The sequence below is a fragment of the Lemur catta genome, chromosome 21, assembly GCF_020740605.2.
Source record: "Lemur catta isolate mLemCat1 chromosome 21, mLemCat1.pri, whole genome shotgun sequence".
Classification (NCBI taxonomy): domain Eukaryota; kingdom Metazoa; phylum Chordata; class Mammalia; order Primates; family Lemuridae; genus Lemur; species Lemur catta.
The window spans coordinates 31,200,227-31,216,993 of NC_059148.1; the positions used below are offsets into that span (position 1 = coordinate 31,200,227).

General features: G+C 51.5%; 2 protein-coding genes across 2 annotated transcripts in view; both read right to left on the minus strand.

Moving 5' to 3' along the window:
* Positions 1-5,696: 5,696 nt before the first annotated feature.
* On the minus strand, positions 5,697-14,511 carry LOC123625989. Its single transcript, XM_045534728.1, has 7 exons — positions 14,491-14,511; positions 12,874-12,985; positions 12,787-12,803; positions 12,507-12,728; positions 10,396-10,583; positions 5,799-5,910; positions 5,697-5,756 (listed from the first exon to the last, which is right to left on the minus strand). The coding sequence occupies exons 1-7, from the start codon at positions 14,509-14,511 to the stop codon at positions 5,697-5,699; spliced, it is 732 nt and encodes a 243-aa protein (XP_045390684.1).
* Positions 13,990-16,767, minus strand: part of STX2 (syntaxin 2) — a 32,979-nt gene continuing 30,201 nt past the window's right edge. Inside the window, exon 10 of the mRNA XM_045534310.1 lies at positions 13,990-16,196. Coding sequence (XP_045390266.1) covers positions 16,119-16,196 — 78 coding nt within the window. The 3' untranslated portion in view covers positions 13,990-16,118. The remainder of the gene's footprint in view (positions 16,197-16,767) is intronic.

Here is a 16,767-nt window from a genome sequence, read left to right on the forward strand (position 1 = left end):
CGAGGGACCATCCGCCATGCAGCGGCCGCCGGAGCCTGTGCGACGTCAGCGTTTGAACACACGCGCGCACACGCGCGCACACGCGCCGAGACGGCCGTACCCGCCCTCCCCGCCGGCGTCTTCCCCGCGGAGCTGCGGGCCGAAGCTGGGGCAGAAACGGAGGCGAAACCGCTCCCTTCCCCGCGCAGGGCTCGGCCGGCGGTTCTCCCTCTGCGGGGTGGCCGGGGTCCCCGCCGCAGACCCAACCGCGCCAGTTCCAGGTAAAACCTGCGCTCTGCTCTGCCCGGGGCCTCCAGAACGCAAGTGCTGTCGCGACTCAGTGGCAGCGTGGGGTCCCCAAGCTGCCTGGGTCTTTTGTCGGGCTCCCCTCCCCTCCCCAAGCCTCCAGTTACACTGTGGACGACCCTCCCCACACAGTTGCTGCCTCGATGGACAGCAAACCCCCCGCCCCCGCAGCCGGGTGGCGCAAGAGAGAAAAACACTAGGAAAACCAACGTGGACTTCACACACTCACACTGCTTCCCTAGGGTGCAGGTCCCAGTATTTGTTATTTAAAGATGCGGAATAATTTAGCTCATTGAAACTCCTTGTGTTGGGCCCCACGTGCCCTAATGGAGGCTCCGAGGGACCCTGTAACTGACTTGTGCCCACACAGGCACAAGACGCAGGTGTGAGGATGCAAGAATTCCAAGGAAAAGCTCGGGCACCTCTGCAGGTCCTTTGCACAAAAGGGAAGGACTCCTGAGGGGCTCTGTGTTGCTTCCCCAATTAGTAGACTCGCTTTACAGGTTTTATTTAAACAAAAAAAAGTCTCATTGGTGGAACCCGGCACATCCGTCAACCACAGTGGTTTTGCCGTTGGTCTCCGATGAACCGCAGTGGTCTAGAAGTTAAACGGGCAGAGGAAACCCCTTCCCAAGACCGTTTTCCCATCATCGTGGCAAACGGACCCAGTGAGGTTTCCCAACCAGGAGTCCTTTTGCCGCTGAATTTGCCTGCAGGAGGGCAGGCGTCTTTCCAGCCCTGGGTTCACCAGTCCCAGCCTCTCTGCGTCGGACAAGGGGTTCGTGCTGAGGCCTGGGGGTGGGGAGCAACCCGCCCGCTGGCCCCTTACTCTGGGGGCAGAGCCAGCAAGTCCCAGACACCACGGCCGGGAGGGGTGGGGGGAAACAGGCTGGGACAGTGGAGACTGGGCCTGAAACAGATGTCTGCACACACACGCTGCACACACGCTGCACATCCATGCTCCACGCACATGCTGCACACACGCTGCACATCCATGCTCCGTGCACATGCTGCACATCCATGCTCCAGGCACACGCTGCACATCCATGCTCCGCGCACACGCTGTACACAGAGCACCGCCCCCAACAGCTAAATGTGGAAACAACCCAAACGTCCACCAACCAGTGAACGGATAAATAGCCTGCGGTACGTCCACGCGACAGAATAGCATGCAGCCATGGACAGGAACACGGGCTGCCACGTGCATCGTGAAAGTGCCGTGCCGAGTGGAAGAACCCAGACACGGACGGCCACCCGTGGGATGGGTCGTTCTTAGGAAGTAGCAAAAATCGACAAATCCGTAGAGACGGGAAGGAGACTGGTGGTTGTGGGGGGATGGGAGGAGGAGGGGTGAGGAGTGACCCCCCAGTGAAGCGGGCTTTCCTTCTGGGGCCACAGAAACACTTTGGAACTGGGGGTGGGGGTGGCTGTACAACGTGACTGTCCTCAGTGCCGCTGAACTGTCCGCTCTGAAATGGTTACTTTTATGTTATGTCAATTTCACCTCCACAAAAAAAAAAAAAAAAAAAGAAAGAAAGAAAGAAAAACTGTGGAACAGGCTGTGAATGGAGATGGCGCGCTGGCCAGGGCTGACGCCTGACGCTGTGTGACCAGGAGCAGGGTCTGTCCCCTCCACTACAGAATCGTCATATCTGCTTACAGTATAACATCTCCCCCAGGGGCTCTTCCGGGGGACAGATAAAGCACTGGACAGAAGAAAATAAAGCCGTTCCCCTTTAGAGAGGACTTATTCTTTCAAAAGGTCCCTCAGTGGCATGAAAACAGCTTTTCACCCCGTTTCTCAGCAGAGGGGGAATGATCCCACATAGGCCCCAAGTGCACGGTTCTGACGCAGAAGTGTTCCCTTGTCCAGACGCTGAGTCCCCTCCCTGCAGGGCCACCTCCGCCTGAGCCGGCTGTGCTGCGTCCGGGCGTGACGGCGACGGCGTCATCCCCCCAGGGTTCCGCGCGGCCGGCGGTGCCCACTCAGGGGTCCCGGTGGGAACGCAGTCCGCACGGTGGGTTGGGCGACTTGCGGCCCGAAGAGTCCACCGGAGCTGCAGAGAATAAGAAAGAGGATGCAGGATTCCACTGCTTCACGTTGTGTCCTAATTTCACAAAATTTAGGTGAATTTTGTGCATCAAATACTGAAAACTGTAAGGACAGAGACTTTGCGGGGGACGCTCTTAGGTAACCAAGGATACAGGTGAGGCCTCTGTGAAGAACGGGGACACATGCCGCACGGCAGGAAGGAACTGCCCAGCTCTGGAAACGAGCTGCCGCGGGGGGACCAGCTCCCGTGAAGACCCCAAAAGCGCTAAGACCCCTTGGGTGCCTGTCCCGGGCACCCCGCTAGCTCCAGGCCAGAGAATGGACGGCACACGGGGACTGCTGTCCTCTGGCTCTATCACGCCATTAAAGACCACTATAAATAATGCACCATTTGTTTATCTGGTCCCAGGTGCAACGGGTGTTTGCCAGATGTCACAGCCGAGCCAGGTGCAAAGTTGCATAATCGGCACGCAAAGTTTTCCAGCCCTAACTGCGGGGAAAGCGCAACCAGGCACTTTCCGCTTGGAACCGCTGTCTGAGAAAACGCCAGTCACGCGGGTCGTTCCGCGGGCTCAGCACCAGCCCGGGGTGTCCCGCCGCCGCGGGGCTAATAACAGCCTGATACTGAGCGTCAGCACCTCTGCGGCCCCCCAGGCACACAGCACGGCCGCTCCCAAGCCAGTGGCCAAGTGTGGCCATCTAAGTCCTTTCAAGTCGCATTTTGCAGGTGGGTGCTCGCCGTAAGCTCAGCGCTCAGCTAGGAGCATCCTCTGGGGACAACCCGCGTGAGGCCCTGTCTGCAAGGGGGGGCCCTCGGGAAGGTCTAAAGAGCAGGTGGCATTGGGGATGACAGGATGGTCCCCCTGGAACCCAATGGGTGTCGGGCAGGTTGGGGGGAGGGGGGATGGGTATAGTCACACCTAACAGGTGCAGTGTGCACTATCTGGGGGACGGACACGCTTGTAGCTCTGACTTGGGTGGTGCAAATGCAATAGATGTAACCTAAATGTTTGTACCCCCGTAATATTCTGAAAAAATAATAACAGAACCCCACTTTTAGCTGGCCACTTTGCTGCCCAGAATAAAAAGCAAAGTCCTTAGGCCCCTGCACTGCAGCAAGGCCATGTGTCTACACTCCAGCCGTGAGGTGTGAATAGAGGTAGCATGTCGAATTGTAGGAAAGGCTGTTTAAAGGTGGGTGACTTATCTGGAAGATGCTCTCGTGCCACTTCCCCTTCTTTGGCTCCTCCACCTGGAATGTGGATGTAACGGCTGGAGCTTCAGCCACCACCTGGGACCATGAGACAACCTCGAGATTAGAGCTGTCACCCCAGCGTGATGGGTCAGAACGATAAAACCCCGTCCCTGGTGACCTTGGAGCTGCCAAACCAGCTCCTGGACTTCTTTGACGTGAGAACAGTCACTTCTGTGTTATTTTGGCCTGATATGGGCAGCTGCCCCCAGTCCTGACCGATCGATACACCTGGGTTGTTCCGTAAACCCAGAGAGCAGCGTGTCCTCCAGGTGATGATGATCTTACAGTTCCCCGAACTGACTTCACAAGTCAATTTGGCAAATACAGCCTGTATATGTTTGGTTCACCCAACTTTTAAGTTGAATTGGATGGCAGGATTTAAAAACCTGGAGGTTACACGTACAGTTCTAGATTTCTGACTTCTGTTGAAAAACCAGGTGTAGTGGCACTGGCCCTGTGCCCTCAGGGCCTGGGGCCCCCAGCTCTCCCCAGCCCCACCTGGCTGGCGGCACTCATTGCTTACACCTGCCTGCCTGGCCCTGGGAGCGTGTGGGCACGTGAGCCCCGAATCCCACGCTCTGAGATCGATGACACCTGCCGATGCAGACAGACCGGAGGCACCTACAGCACAAGAGGGAAACCAGGTGCCCACACGGGGACAGAGACCACCAGGCGACCCTGTTCCTTCCGAGAGCACCCCAGGCAGGAGCCCAGGAGAAGGCTCTTGGTAGAACCCAGACGCCACCCAACGCCAAGCTGCCTCCGACGCTCCGGACCCTTCTTCCTAGGAGGAGCCTCCATTTCCCGGCTGCTCCCGGCTCTTGGGAAGAGATGAGAGTCTCTGCTTGGATTTTTTCAGGGGGCTCCAATAAAATTTGGCAGGACCAGGTCCGAAGCCCCAAGTCGGACCCACAGAACGTGAGGATGAAATGCTCATTTCAACTTTTAAAAGTACGCTTCCGTCCTCTTTGGAAGGGAAAGGAAATCCTAACTCGAGGGATGGCTGCAGATGGGGGTCTCCGCCGACCCCAGGCCCCTGCCCGAGAGACGGACTCCGAGGGGGTCCTGACACTCCTTCCTACACGGGGCGCCAGGCCTCTTTGTGTCACACGGGCAGACGGTCTCGGTCTGGTCCCACGGGGGGATCGTCCACTAACCTCCCTCCCGGGAAAAGTTCACTAACCCCTGTCCTCAAGCGGCAGCCAGGTGTCCTGTCTGGACGCCCCCCCTCCGCGGCCCAGCTCCTGGCGCCCGTCCCCGGAGAGCCTGGGACTCGGAGCTGGGGGCCCTCGGTCCCATCCGGGTTACGTCCCCAACCTGCAGAGCCAGACAGACTAAACAAGTTAATAGCGCATCGTCCCGAAGCCGCGGGAGTCCCTGGGGCCTCACAGTGAGGAAGAGTCTCTTCTTGGAATGTGGCTAATTGGGGCACTAAATATAAACATCCTGACTTGGCAAATTTTCCTTCTGGGATTTCGCATCCTGTGGCTACGAGAGACAGGAACTCTAGAAAGCGATTCCCTCATCGTCCGGACCTTGCAAGGGGGTGGAAATAAACCTGCTCACAGGGTCGGGCAGGACCCGTGAATGTGGGGAGGGTCATTGGGCAGCTCAAGCTCCCCCCAAAATAATGCAGATTAATTTGAAACTGTGCAAATATAAGCGATCGACGAATCTGGGTAAGGGGTGAAGACGCTATTCACACTCTTCTTGCTGCTCTCCTGTGTTAAATTATATCAAAACAGAAAGTTTCTTTCACGCGGTAGAAAAATCCCCAAGTCACCCCCAAGGACGGAGCGAGCACCTGTCTCTGAGCCGTGGCTGGAGGTTCCTGCTCCCGGCCTCATCGCTTACAGGCCAACACGCGACGCATTTGCCCTGAGACCCCCGAGCCGGCCCCCGGCCCTCGCTGCTCACCTGGCGTGGACTGGCCGCGGGGCGCCTGCCCACCGGCGTCCCTGGGCACCTGCTGGGGACACTGGGTTTCTCCGTGGTGCTCAGGACCTCTGGATGTGGTGGAAAGTGGCCTTGCAGAGGGTGTCGTCCTTTTCCCGGGTGAGGTACCGGACGAGGAGTTCTCCTAAACGGAAAAGGAAAATGTCGTTAGGCAAAGTTTGGTGCACCTGAGGTGACAGACGCCGCGGATCCATCCACCCCTTTTTTCTACATAAACAGAACACTAACTGATTCAGCGCGGCAACGTACCCAGATCCTGCCGGAGCTGCAGGTGGCTGTGATGTACTGTCTGGCCGAGGAGCGACATGCAGAAGTCTGATGGGCATGGACAGGGGAGAGTTCTGGGGAAGTCTTTGCTTTCCTTATAGAGGAGAACAGGTGAAATTAGTGTCATCCCTCATTCCCCCATTCTCCTACTTCCCATCCTGAATACAGACGTGATGGCTGGAGCTGTGCAGCCACCTTGCGGCCATGAGGGAAAGGCCAAGAGTCTCCTGAGAACGACAGCTCTGACATCCTCGGTCCACTGACTCCTTGCCAGCGGCTGCCTACACTGAAACTCCTTCTCATGCAAGAAAAATAAACCCCTACTTTTTAAGCCATCGTTAGCTGTGTATTCTATCGCTTTTGTCAAACCCATTTTTAACAGAGCAATATTTTTTTTTCCATTTTGTCTTAGGCTCCAGATAACAGTGGTGGTAAAATAGACTGTGTTGTATGTTTTAGGTTTTCTTCCTGTCCTTCCACCACCACAAGATAATTTTCAGTTAAAATATAAATAGTTCTTAAGTCCTAATTCAGGCAAAACTCCCACGAGGAGAGAACTCTGCCTAGAGCTGATCCTTCCTACTTCCCCAAACACTTGCCACATCTGCTTAGTTATCAATATGCTGCAGATTTATCTAAGATGTGCCCGTAGCATAAAGCACATTTAAAACACTTTTCCATCATGCTGGGGAGTGAAGGATGAGTCGCTCCCGCCTGCCTTCCCTGACGACTGGGCAGCTCCTCCACACGCTTCCCACTCTGCTCTTCCGCCTGGTCCGTTTGCCCAGCTGGCTGGCCGGGCCCCGGGGATCAGGCTAGGGACTCTCTGGGGAGCAGCAAACGGTAATGCCGACCGAGCAGCTGTTGTGAGGTTCACTTGTCAAAGCAGACCCCAAAGGAAGACTGTTCCAGAAACAGATTCCCTCCAGCCCACCTCAGTAAGGGGCATGGGAAGTGGCCGACGCCACGCTTACCACTCACCCTAGAGCTTCACATGGGACCCCAAAACAGCAGCAGCCAAAGGACATGGTCCTGGGGTGGGAGAAGCCCATGGACCCTTTGGTGCCGAAACAGCTAAGGGGATTGTGACACCAGGGGACCAGAATGAAATCTTGGTGTCAGTCCATCTCACAATGCATTTCTCAAAGATCAAAAATCCTACCACGAAAAGATAATTATTTGGATTCAGATGTTACGATCCCAAAAGTTATGATGTAATTGGAAATTTCCCTGGATAGATTACACGGGGGAAACTGTCTAGTGTTTTCAACGTAGGACGCACAGAGCCGGCCGCGAGGGGATGGAATGTAGAAGGAGTAAATCCCGATCGCGGAAGTAGAAAAGTCACCTGGTGCAGCAGGGGAGGGAGGTCGCCCGGACCACACGCCCCCCACGCGGAGATCCTGGGCACTGGGGAGCGTGAGGCGCAGGAGACTGTACACGTCACTGTGTCAGTTCACACTGCAGACACGTTGGCGACACACACAGATGTTTCGCTTGTGGAGGTGTACGGGGAGTCCCGGGGAGTCTCCTACATGCAGCATAAAACCCCCGGCACGACCACACAGTGACTGTCCTTCCCCCCCAAAGCAGACGGAATTAACAGCCTGCAGGTACGGGCCGTCCCTCCCGAGCTCGGGTCGCAACTTCTGCATGTGGCTTTTAGGAAACATGGAGAACAGCCCCCCCACCCGCAATTTCCACGGCAACTTTCAGACATACAGAAAAGTGACAGATTCGCACAGCGAGCACGGACGTGCCGCCACCCGGGTAGCAAACGCGGTCAGCTCTGCGGTGAGCGTGTTGCCGTCTCTGCTGTAACAACATCTGTCCGTCAAGCCGCCACCGTCTCCGCTGAGGAATCCCTCTCGTTTTATGTATTTATTTTTGTATCAAAAGCAGCTGTCGATTCTAAAATGCGGCACAGCTGGAAGTTGCCGGCTCACATCCTGGCGTCTGTTTTACTCCTCCAAGCTGTGCTCCCAGAGCCCAGGTGTGCCCAGGGGCCCCTGGGGTAGCGACTTAGTACCTAACGCGGCAGGTCCTGGCTCCGCGGAGGCCCCGGCCACGGGGAGCCAAGCCCCACACGACAGAACCTGCAGGATCTCCAGGTGCGCGTGGGACGGCAGGTTCAGGGACTTCAGCCAGGTGCAGCCTGCGACACTCTCCACCCTCTGGTGCCACCTACCGACCCCTTCCTCCTGCCAGGGCCTCTGCACTCGGAGATCAGAGAAAAGGGAAGACTCTGAGCTGCTGAGTATCTTGTAAACATTAGGGGCGTGGAGGGGCGGATTTTGATTGGCATTCTGATACCCGAGCTAATATGTTACCGTGTGACCACGGGCAAATGTTAAAAGCAGAGTCAGCAACCTGCTCACGCAGAGAGGACTGCGTTTCGCTAACCGTGGAATCCAGGTGGCAGCACATCTGTGTTTGCTGTATGATTCTTCCACCTTTTTTATATGTTTGAAAATGGTCATAAAAATTGTGGGTCGGGGGGAGCTGCTTTTAGTATTTATTATTTCTTTACTCTCTGACCGCGTGGATTTCTTAGTCTTTTTGGCTAAATCTGTCTTCCTTGACTGATTTTTTAACGTTTTCCCACACGGTCTTGCCCTCTGCACTTTTCTCGTACAAATTGGCATCCTCCATGAAGACTCACGTGTCCCCTCTGCCATCCACACCTGCAAGGCGTGAACTGAAATAAAATCTTAAGACCCCCCGCCGGCTGGCTGAATGGCCCCCTCTTGGCCAAGGGGATGTCCTAAAACTAAACTGCCTGCCAGGAGGAGGGAGGTCAGACGTGCCTCACCCTGTCCCCCTCCCTTCTTGGGAACGTCCTTTGGAACCGACTAACAGGCCTAAGGGTACGGGAGACAAACCTGCAGGTCCTCAGTTTACACAACAAATCTGCGTCCTGTGGCCTATCTCTGACTAACAGCTCCTTATCTGAAAACATTCTAAGCCTTGAGACAAAGCTTCATGTCTTTAACCAATTACAAACCAAAGAATCTTTAAACCCACCTATAACCTGCAAACTCCCCCTTCGAGATGGCCCACCTTTTCAGGCCAAACCAATGTCTGAGTCCCACGTATTGATCTATGACTTTACCTGTAACCCCTGTCTCCCTGAAATGTATAAAACCAAACTGTGACACACCAGCCACTGCGAGTCCACTTGCTCAAGGCCTCTCAGGCGTGGCTCTGGGTCATGAGCCTCAGATTGGCTCAGAATAAATCTCTTTCAGATTATTTTAGAGTTTGGCTTCTTTTCCGTTAACAAAGGAAAGCTATCCACAGCCCCCTCCCCCACGTCTGGGCAGCACCTTAAACTTAACAAGATCAAGACCTGTGCCTTCGCCAGCACCACAGTTGTCCAAACCTCAACTTCCTCCCAGTCCAGCCCCAGTTCAGCCCGTCACAGACGCCGCCTGCCGGCTCAGAGCTCCGAGCTGGCGCGTGGACAGACCCCCGTCCCGGGTCACGTGGGGATAAGATAACCCCCCTCTCACGGAAGCGCTGGTGGGCTCGGGGCCAAGCTTCACTCGCACCACGGCAGAGCCCAGGTGAGGCTCTTTCCGCACCTGGCGGACCTCGTCTTACCAGCAAGACGACTGTCGGGGAGGTGAGGCCTTTTATAGGGCGCAGGTGCCTTGTTTTTATTTATTTATTAATCTTGGGGATTCCCGCGTGGGTGCGACACTGCCGAGTCATTGTGTCTGGCTGGCACCTCTGCATTCTGTCCCTGTCCCCCAGCCCCTGGGGATTAGGAGGCTCCGAGCTGGTGGGAACGACCCTGGGGTCCCCTCTCGGGAGGCCCTCGTGTGTTGAAGCTCCGTCCCCGCGTTTCATTCCACCCACTGACCCGAGAGTCCCCTGCTGTCCTGGGGTCCTTCTCGGGGCTTGAATGGTCTCCGTGTCACAAAAGCCCTCCCGGCAGGGATGCCCTGGGGAGGGATGTCCCACAGGTAACCATTGTCCCTGGATTATCCGTGTAGGGCTGGACTCCCCGGCCCTCAGAAGCAATGACTAACGGCTCTTAAAGGGTCGGCCAGGTCAAGGCGAAAAAGGGATTTGATTGACACGGATTGTATTGACCCAGGGTTTTTAAGAAAAACAGTTGCCAGGGAGAAGAGGCAGCCACATTCCACAGCCGGGCCGGAGCCGGCTCAGCCGCTGGGCCGCAGCGCCCCCTGCTGCCCACCGCCCTGCAGGCCGCGAGGGCAAACGGCGCGGACCCCGGGCCACGGGCAGGGCCAGGTACCCGCCAGCCTCCAGCCCCGCGCACACTCCCAAGTCCCGCACGCACAGGGCACGGTGACTTTCTTTTAAGCAGCTTTACGGAATTATAGTTAACAGACCCAAAAATGGATCCATTGCAAAGGTGCAGTTGGATGGATTTTAGGGAGCAATCGTCACCAAAATCCAGTTCTCAAATACTTCCATCCCTCCTTCCCCGCGCTGGACGCTGAAGTCCCACGTCCGAGGCTGCCCCTGTATCTGCTGCCCACATTTAACCCACGTAGGGACGTTCCGAAAATTCAGTTAGCTGCAACATCCAAATGCAAGGAAGGCTCACGCTGAGATCCAGATGTTCAGCTGGTCCTGACCACGTGGAGGTGGAGGAAACCGGGGCTGCCAGTTTCTGGGTGGCGGCAGGCGGCTGGAGCTGCCTGGCTCGTGTCCTCGTCCTGCCCCCCGCATCCGAGCCACGCCCTGCTCGCTCCCCGTCACTGAGGTTGGCACTAACGGCCATTTGTCCCACTGCTTGCGTGAGCGTTAGGTTAGAGTAAAGGAAATATCTCGTTTTTATTGACATATATCGGTTGTTGTACACATCTTGGGGCACCCCCGCCCAGGCTTCTGTGCTCACTGCGGGGGGAGCCTCGCCCGTCCCCCCACCCGCCGCCCGCCTGTGCCAACCGCCTTCTACGGCCCTTCTGTGCACCCCGACTCTAGCTTCTATTTTTACAGTCATATATACGGACCCCAAAGGGGAAAACACACGAATGGGATCAGTGGGACAGGCTGCAAGAGGGAAACGAGGGTCTCGGCCCTGCCGGCTTTTCTGCGTCACCGTCACCGTATCCGGTGGCTCCGCAGCCGCAGCCTGCAGGACTCAGCCCCCCTCCGGCCCCAGCACCTGCTCTACCGTGTGTGGGGCCGAGTGTGAAGCCCTTTGTTCAAAGAGCAGGAACGTGCTGCTAAAGGTAGTAACGTACACAAGTTCTGTCTTTCTTCCACCGTCTCTGTCCCCTGTGTTTATTTGCTGTTCAATGCCACGCTCCCTGGGCACAGGGACAGTCTCGGGGTGAGCACAGTTTCCCCTGGTTTCTGAGGGTCCCTCCTGCGACTCAGCGTGCAGCCCACGCTGACAGGTTCCACCTCCCGCCAGCCACCCAACCCCACACGGTGGCCGGGCCAGTGTAGGGGAGCTAATCTCCCCTCCTGTGGACCCACTGTCCCCACCCACGCTGGACGGTGACCCCAGAGGCTTCCTGGCTGCCAAGCTTTCTTTAGTGGGCACCTCGGCCTGTTTCCTCCCGAGCTCCGGTTTCCCCACCTCTGCCAACAACCCTCCGCGTTTCCTCTAGGCAGCTACCCTGTCCACGTGCAGTGAGCGTCGCTGGGTGGCGCTGCCCCTTCCCCACCATGGCGCCCACCCCAGCGGGCCCAGGGGGCAGACTGGCTGGCAGCCGGGGCTCGGGAGGCCTCACCCGTACCCAGACTCCTCAGCAGAGGACAGGGGCTTTCCCAGCTCAAGGTGGCTGGGCACAACCTCTGCCAAGCTACCTGCTGACCATGTGTGCAAAGGGACAAACCCCAGGAACCTAGACTTAAAAATAAGGAATTAAAAAAGAAAAATGGATCAGGGACACCAGCAGCTGCAAACCGTAAAGACAGATGTCACAGGTTTAGCCCAGACAAGTTAATAAACAAAGAAAGGAACAAACAAAAATATAGCAACAAGGACGATCTTTGGGTGGGGTATCAGATTTCAGAATTACTATTTATCTAAAATGTTCGGTTTTAAACAAAAAAGTTGTGATGTTTGCAAAGAAACATGAAAGCAGGCCCCACACTCAGGGAAGAAAGTGGTAAATAGAAACTGTCTCTCCATTGAGGGATTTTTGCTTTAGCAGATAAAGACTTCAAAGCAGCTATTATAACTATGATCAAAGAACCAAAGGAAACCATATTTTTAAAGAATTAAAATTATAACAACAATAAATCAACAAGTAGAGATTCTCAAGGATGCAGAATTTTTTTTTAAAAAGAACCAGATGAAGATTCTGGAGGTGGGAAGTATGATAACCACAAAGAAAAAATTCACCGCAAGAGCTCAACAGTAGATTCAAGATGGTAGAGGAAGAAACCAGTGAACCTGAAGTTAGAGCAACAGAAAGACCCAATGTTAAGAACAGAAAGAAAAAACACTTAAAAATGAGCAGAATCTCAGGGACGGGTGGGTAGGACTACACACCAGTGTGCCTATGACGTGGGCCCCAGAAGGAAAGAGAACTCTGCCCAGGACAGCCATGGAGAGGTTCTCTGTCCCCTCCCTCCTCCCTGCAGACGGGGAGCCGAGGCCCCGTGCCCCCGCCAGCCGCCCTCTGGATCTTCCCCTTTCTCCACGCCAGGGCCCTGTTTCCTTGGTTTAGGAATTTGCTCGTCTTGTGCAAAGGATACAAGTCCAAAAGTGACGACCACATGTCGCCTCGAATTTATCCGACTGCTCAAATGCTTAACAAGCAAACGGGTGCACACATCGCATTCTGCACACGTCCTGCGGGATGTTCTGGAAAGTGGCGCTCGTAGCTCGGCAAGACCAGACACCTCGTCAGAGGGCTCGGCCGCGTTTAGAGCCCGCGCCAGGCTCAGCCGTCCACCCCACACCCCCTGCAACTGACCCTGACAAAGCGTGACGCCAGAACTCAGTGAGTCCCGTGTGACGCCTCCCAGTACTCACCGTGTCCACGTCGCGATCTGTGAAACCCGCTGGGAAAATCCAGGCTGGGCTTCCGGGCGCCCTCGGGAGCTGGGGGTTCCTACTCACCTAACAGCTGCTCCTGTACCGTCTGCGCTTTCCACGGGGACTCGCCGCTGGATGAACGGATGAGTGAGTTTGTTGTGGTAACTGAAATAGCAACTAAGGAGCCAATCTCGGCCTGTGGGGCCCCCCTGTGGCTCTGCTGTCCCCGGCACTGGGACACTGGGACACTCCCCCTCCCCCCCGCCAGAGGGGGTCTCCAGGCCTCTCCCCAACCCTTCCGCTCCTCTCCAGTCAACACCAGAACTTTCTAGTTGGAATTCCATCTCCACTGAATCCATTTTTTAAACTCATGGAAGAATGTGAGTTTAGATTTACTGAAGAAATTCCCAGTAAGTCATTTAGGTGACAGACTTTGTTTTCTTTAAAAATCGTACACAAAGTAACTACATTATTGAATGTGCATGTGAAGATTGTGATTTGAAAGGAAATTCATTGCAGAATACAGGAATATGAGAATAAATTTAATGTATGGAGATCAACTTCCATGAATTTTATCCAGAACTACCTTATTTTTCTTTGCTTAAAATTCTGGTTTCTGAATACCACTTTCCAACATGGTTAGAATTCAGTAAGGACTAAGGAATTAAAGAAATTCTACTTAAAGCCTGGCATGATGGCTCAAGGCATGTAATCCCAGCACTTATGCAGGCTGAGGCAGGAGAACTGTTTGAGGACAGGAGTTCAAAACCAGCCTGGGCAACATACTGAGACCCCATCTCAAGAAAGAAAGAAAAAGGAAGGAGGGAAAGAGGGAGGGAGGGAGGGAGGAAGGGAGGAAGGAAGGAAGGAATTCCACTTAATAAGAAAAACTCTGAAAGAGGATTAGGAAAAGTATGGAAGCTAGATAACTCAGAACAAGGGGTCGGGGGGAAGATTTGCCCCCACCAAAAAATGTAAATGAGAACATGTAAAATTGGCATAAGAATTCAAACCAAGTCACTTTGAGATACACCCCAAATTTGTTGAATTAGTGTTTGTTATAAATAGCAAGAATTTAGGTGAGTTCCTTATTATATGGTACTGATACTTGAGCCATGAAGCTTATAACAATAATGAAAAAAATTATCAGAAACATCTAAAATCACTTACGTTATTATACATAACAGCCACACATAAGAGTAATTTCCTTAGTATGACAATTTATTAATGGATATGCAATAAAATATCTCCCCAAAAATCTTTCCAGACATGGATAGCAAGACAGAAAGTAAATACTTCTTTTTTGCTTCTCTGGAAATTTTTTTTAATGTAAACATGAAATATTTGAAGAAATGATAAAAAGTAATAAATGAATCTGTAAATATATTTTTAAAAATCTGATTTCAAATAGTAGGTACATGAAGCTTAGACATACAAATGTGTCATTCGATAACTGACTTAAATATCTAAATATAATAAAAAAAACATTTCCATAACTTCGACTATAAAAACACAAATTCAGTAAATACTTCAAATCTAGGAAGAACAACTTGAACAAACACAACGAGCAGTGTTACGAGCAGCGAGGACCAAGAAGACTAAGCTTGAAGCGCGACATGGATGCAGACGGGTCCTCAGGAGCAGAGGCCTCTGCACGTGGACATGATTCCGTGCACAAGTGTGCAGAGGTTGTATCAGTACATGCATGATCTCTGGATACATCGATACCCTTCAAGACAAGTTATACCTTCAGCTTAACCACAAATCAGTGAGCACATACTACTGGCAGGCTATTTAAAGACCAAAAAATAAAATACATATATTTATATATATCTCCAGAATACTCCTACAGTAATTCTGAGCACACAGTGAGGAGCTGTGGACGTGAAATGCTACAGACAGACCTAGGTCTAAGCTAAGCGGATGGATAAGTTATAAGCGAGTGAAATTCATAATTGTATTACATAAGGAACACAGTTTCTAAACTGTCTAATATTGCCCAGACTTATTGTTTGAATCGAGCACAGATACGCTAGTTTCAAGCCAAACAAATGTTAAAATATAGTCACATGCTTATACAATCACATACAGGCGTAGCACGAGGTAACTACATTCTGGGTCTCCTTCACATATTCATCTAGAATTCTGACTAGTTACTGTCTTAATAGATGTGCACTCTCTAGCTCACACGTATTATAAGCTAAAAATAAATCCTATTATTATCCTAAAAACAATAATGAGCAATAAAAATGTTTAATTATCATAGATCCCTATAAACTTTGGGAATTAACTTTTAAAGTTCGGCAAAATGTTAGGTACTTAACAAGAACATTTAAGTGATCTGTACAATAGTTTAAATTTGTAAGAACTGCTTAATGTCTAGGAATAATTTCCTTGAGTTTATAGAGCACTAAACCTCGGTTTCATCGCCACCTTAACTTCAGACTTTGTTAACGTGAACAGGGAAACACAAACCCCACAACAGCGACAAAGCGGCGTCGTCTTTACAGTGCAGCCGCTGATTGTTGATTACCCTGGGCCAACGGACAGGTGGAAGTGGAGCTAAGTGGTCGAGACCTTGCTGGAGGGTGTCCGGCGTCCCGACCTTGCCGACCGGCGCTACAGAAGGCCCTTGACGTTTGCCCGGCTTTGCAACCAACGTTTCCTATGACAACGGCAAACTTTGTAAACAACTGTACAAAGACGGTTCTGATAATCATGAAGCTTCCTATTTCATTGAAAAGGTGATATTTAGTGTATAAAATGGGGTAAATTAAGATGTTAATATATTAAGCAATTTATGAACATTTAAAATTACAGATATCTTACAAAACAGCTCTGTGATAAAAACTGTTTCTTCAAACAATAAGTAAACACAAATTAAACATAGTACAAAATGTCTCTTAATTAGCATATATTAGCTGGGAGAAGGGTAGGAAGGAAAGTCTTAGACTTGAAATCTAATAGCTTCACAACATAAAAATATTCCTAATTAAACTTCACATACATTTTTAACACTGAAATATTTTTAAAAATTGAAATTTTCAATAATTTCTTATTCCAAGGCCATGGAAACAAGTTTCACATTGTTAAAGTTTTGTGGTGTGTTATTTAGAGTCCGAGGACATTTCACTCCACACATCCATTCTGCTCCGTGCTTCACTGGACAAGACATTCTGTTGTGCTTTCTCCTCAAATTCACCAATTAAGAAGTCACACCCAATGCCCTGCCACAATGTCTAAGATGCATTCCATAAACGACAGGATGTTGACTTTGGTACAGATGTGGTCTGAATCTCCAAGGATAAGCAGCTCTCGGCATGAAGTTGCTATGACAATGTTGTTGCTAGGATAATTCCAAGGATCACAAGCAATATAACTACACAAATAATAATGAACATCATTTTCTGCAAGATAAAGAAAAATATTAATTTTCAATGTATCAAAGAAATCAACAATGCCATCTGCTAACGAAATCCCTCTGGAATTTGGGATACTTTAAAACATAAGTCCATTATCAAGAAAGAACCTTTCAAGGTCACAGAGAAGGGAAGGGAACACAAAACCCCAAAGGCAAAGGTTAAGTTTTAGACATGCATGTATTAAATTAAGTTAATTTAATAAGTTGTGTCCTTAAAACAACTATTTGCTCCTAGAAGGAAAAGGCACCCTGTGGGTTTGTAATAAACACTTTCTTTTGATCATAATAAAATTCCAGACCTGCTCTAAATTGGATGCATTGTATATCTTTTTAAAACTTTAAATGAAACTATTTCTCATTGGCTGAAAAAAATCCTATCTACCCATTTCTTTACATTTAAGCAAGACAAACATGTATAAGAAACCAACAAGACGTTAGCTCAGTGTTTCGTTGCATTCGCAGCCTAGAAACAGGGCACAATATAGTATTTAACTTTGTTTTGTTTTGTTTTGTTTCAATTAACAAGCATCCTCACACAACTGAAAGTTAGATCAGCT

Bases quoted from the DNA above. Each gene is read 5' to 3' on its own strand.
- LOC123625989 (XM_045534728.1), bottom strand. From the start codon at position 14,511: ATGTATCCAGAGATCATGCAT. The intron at 12,986-14,490 runs GTACTGATACAA...GGGGCCCCACAG, and splicing joins TGTATCCAGAGATCATGCAT to GCCGAGATTGGCTCCTTAGT. The intron at 5,911-10,395 runs GTGAGCCTTCCT...CTCCTCTATAAG, and splicing joins CTGAACATCTGGATCTCAGC to GAAAGCAAAGACTTCCCCAG.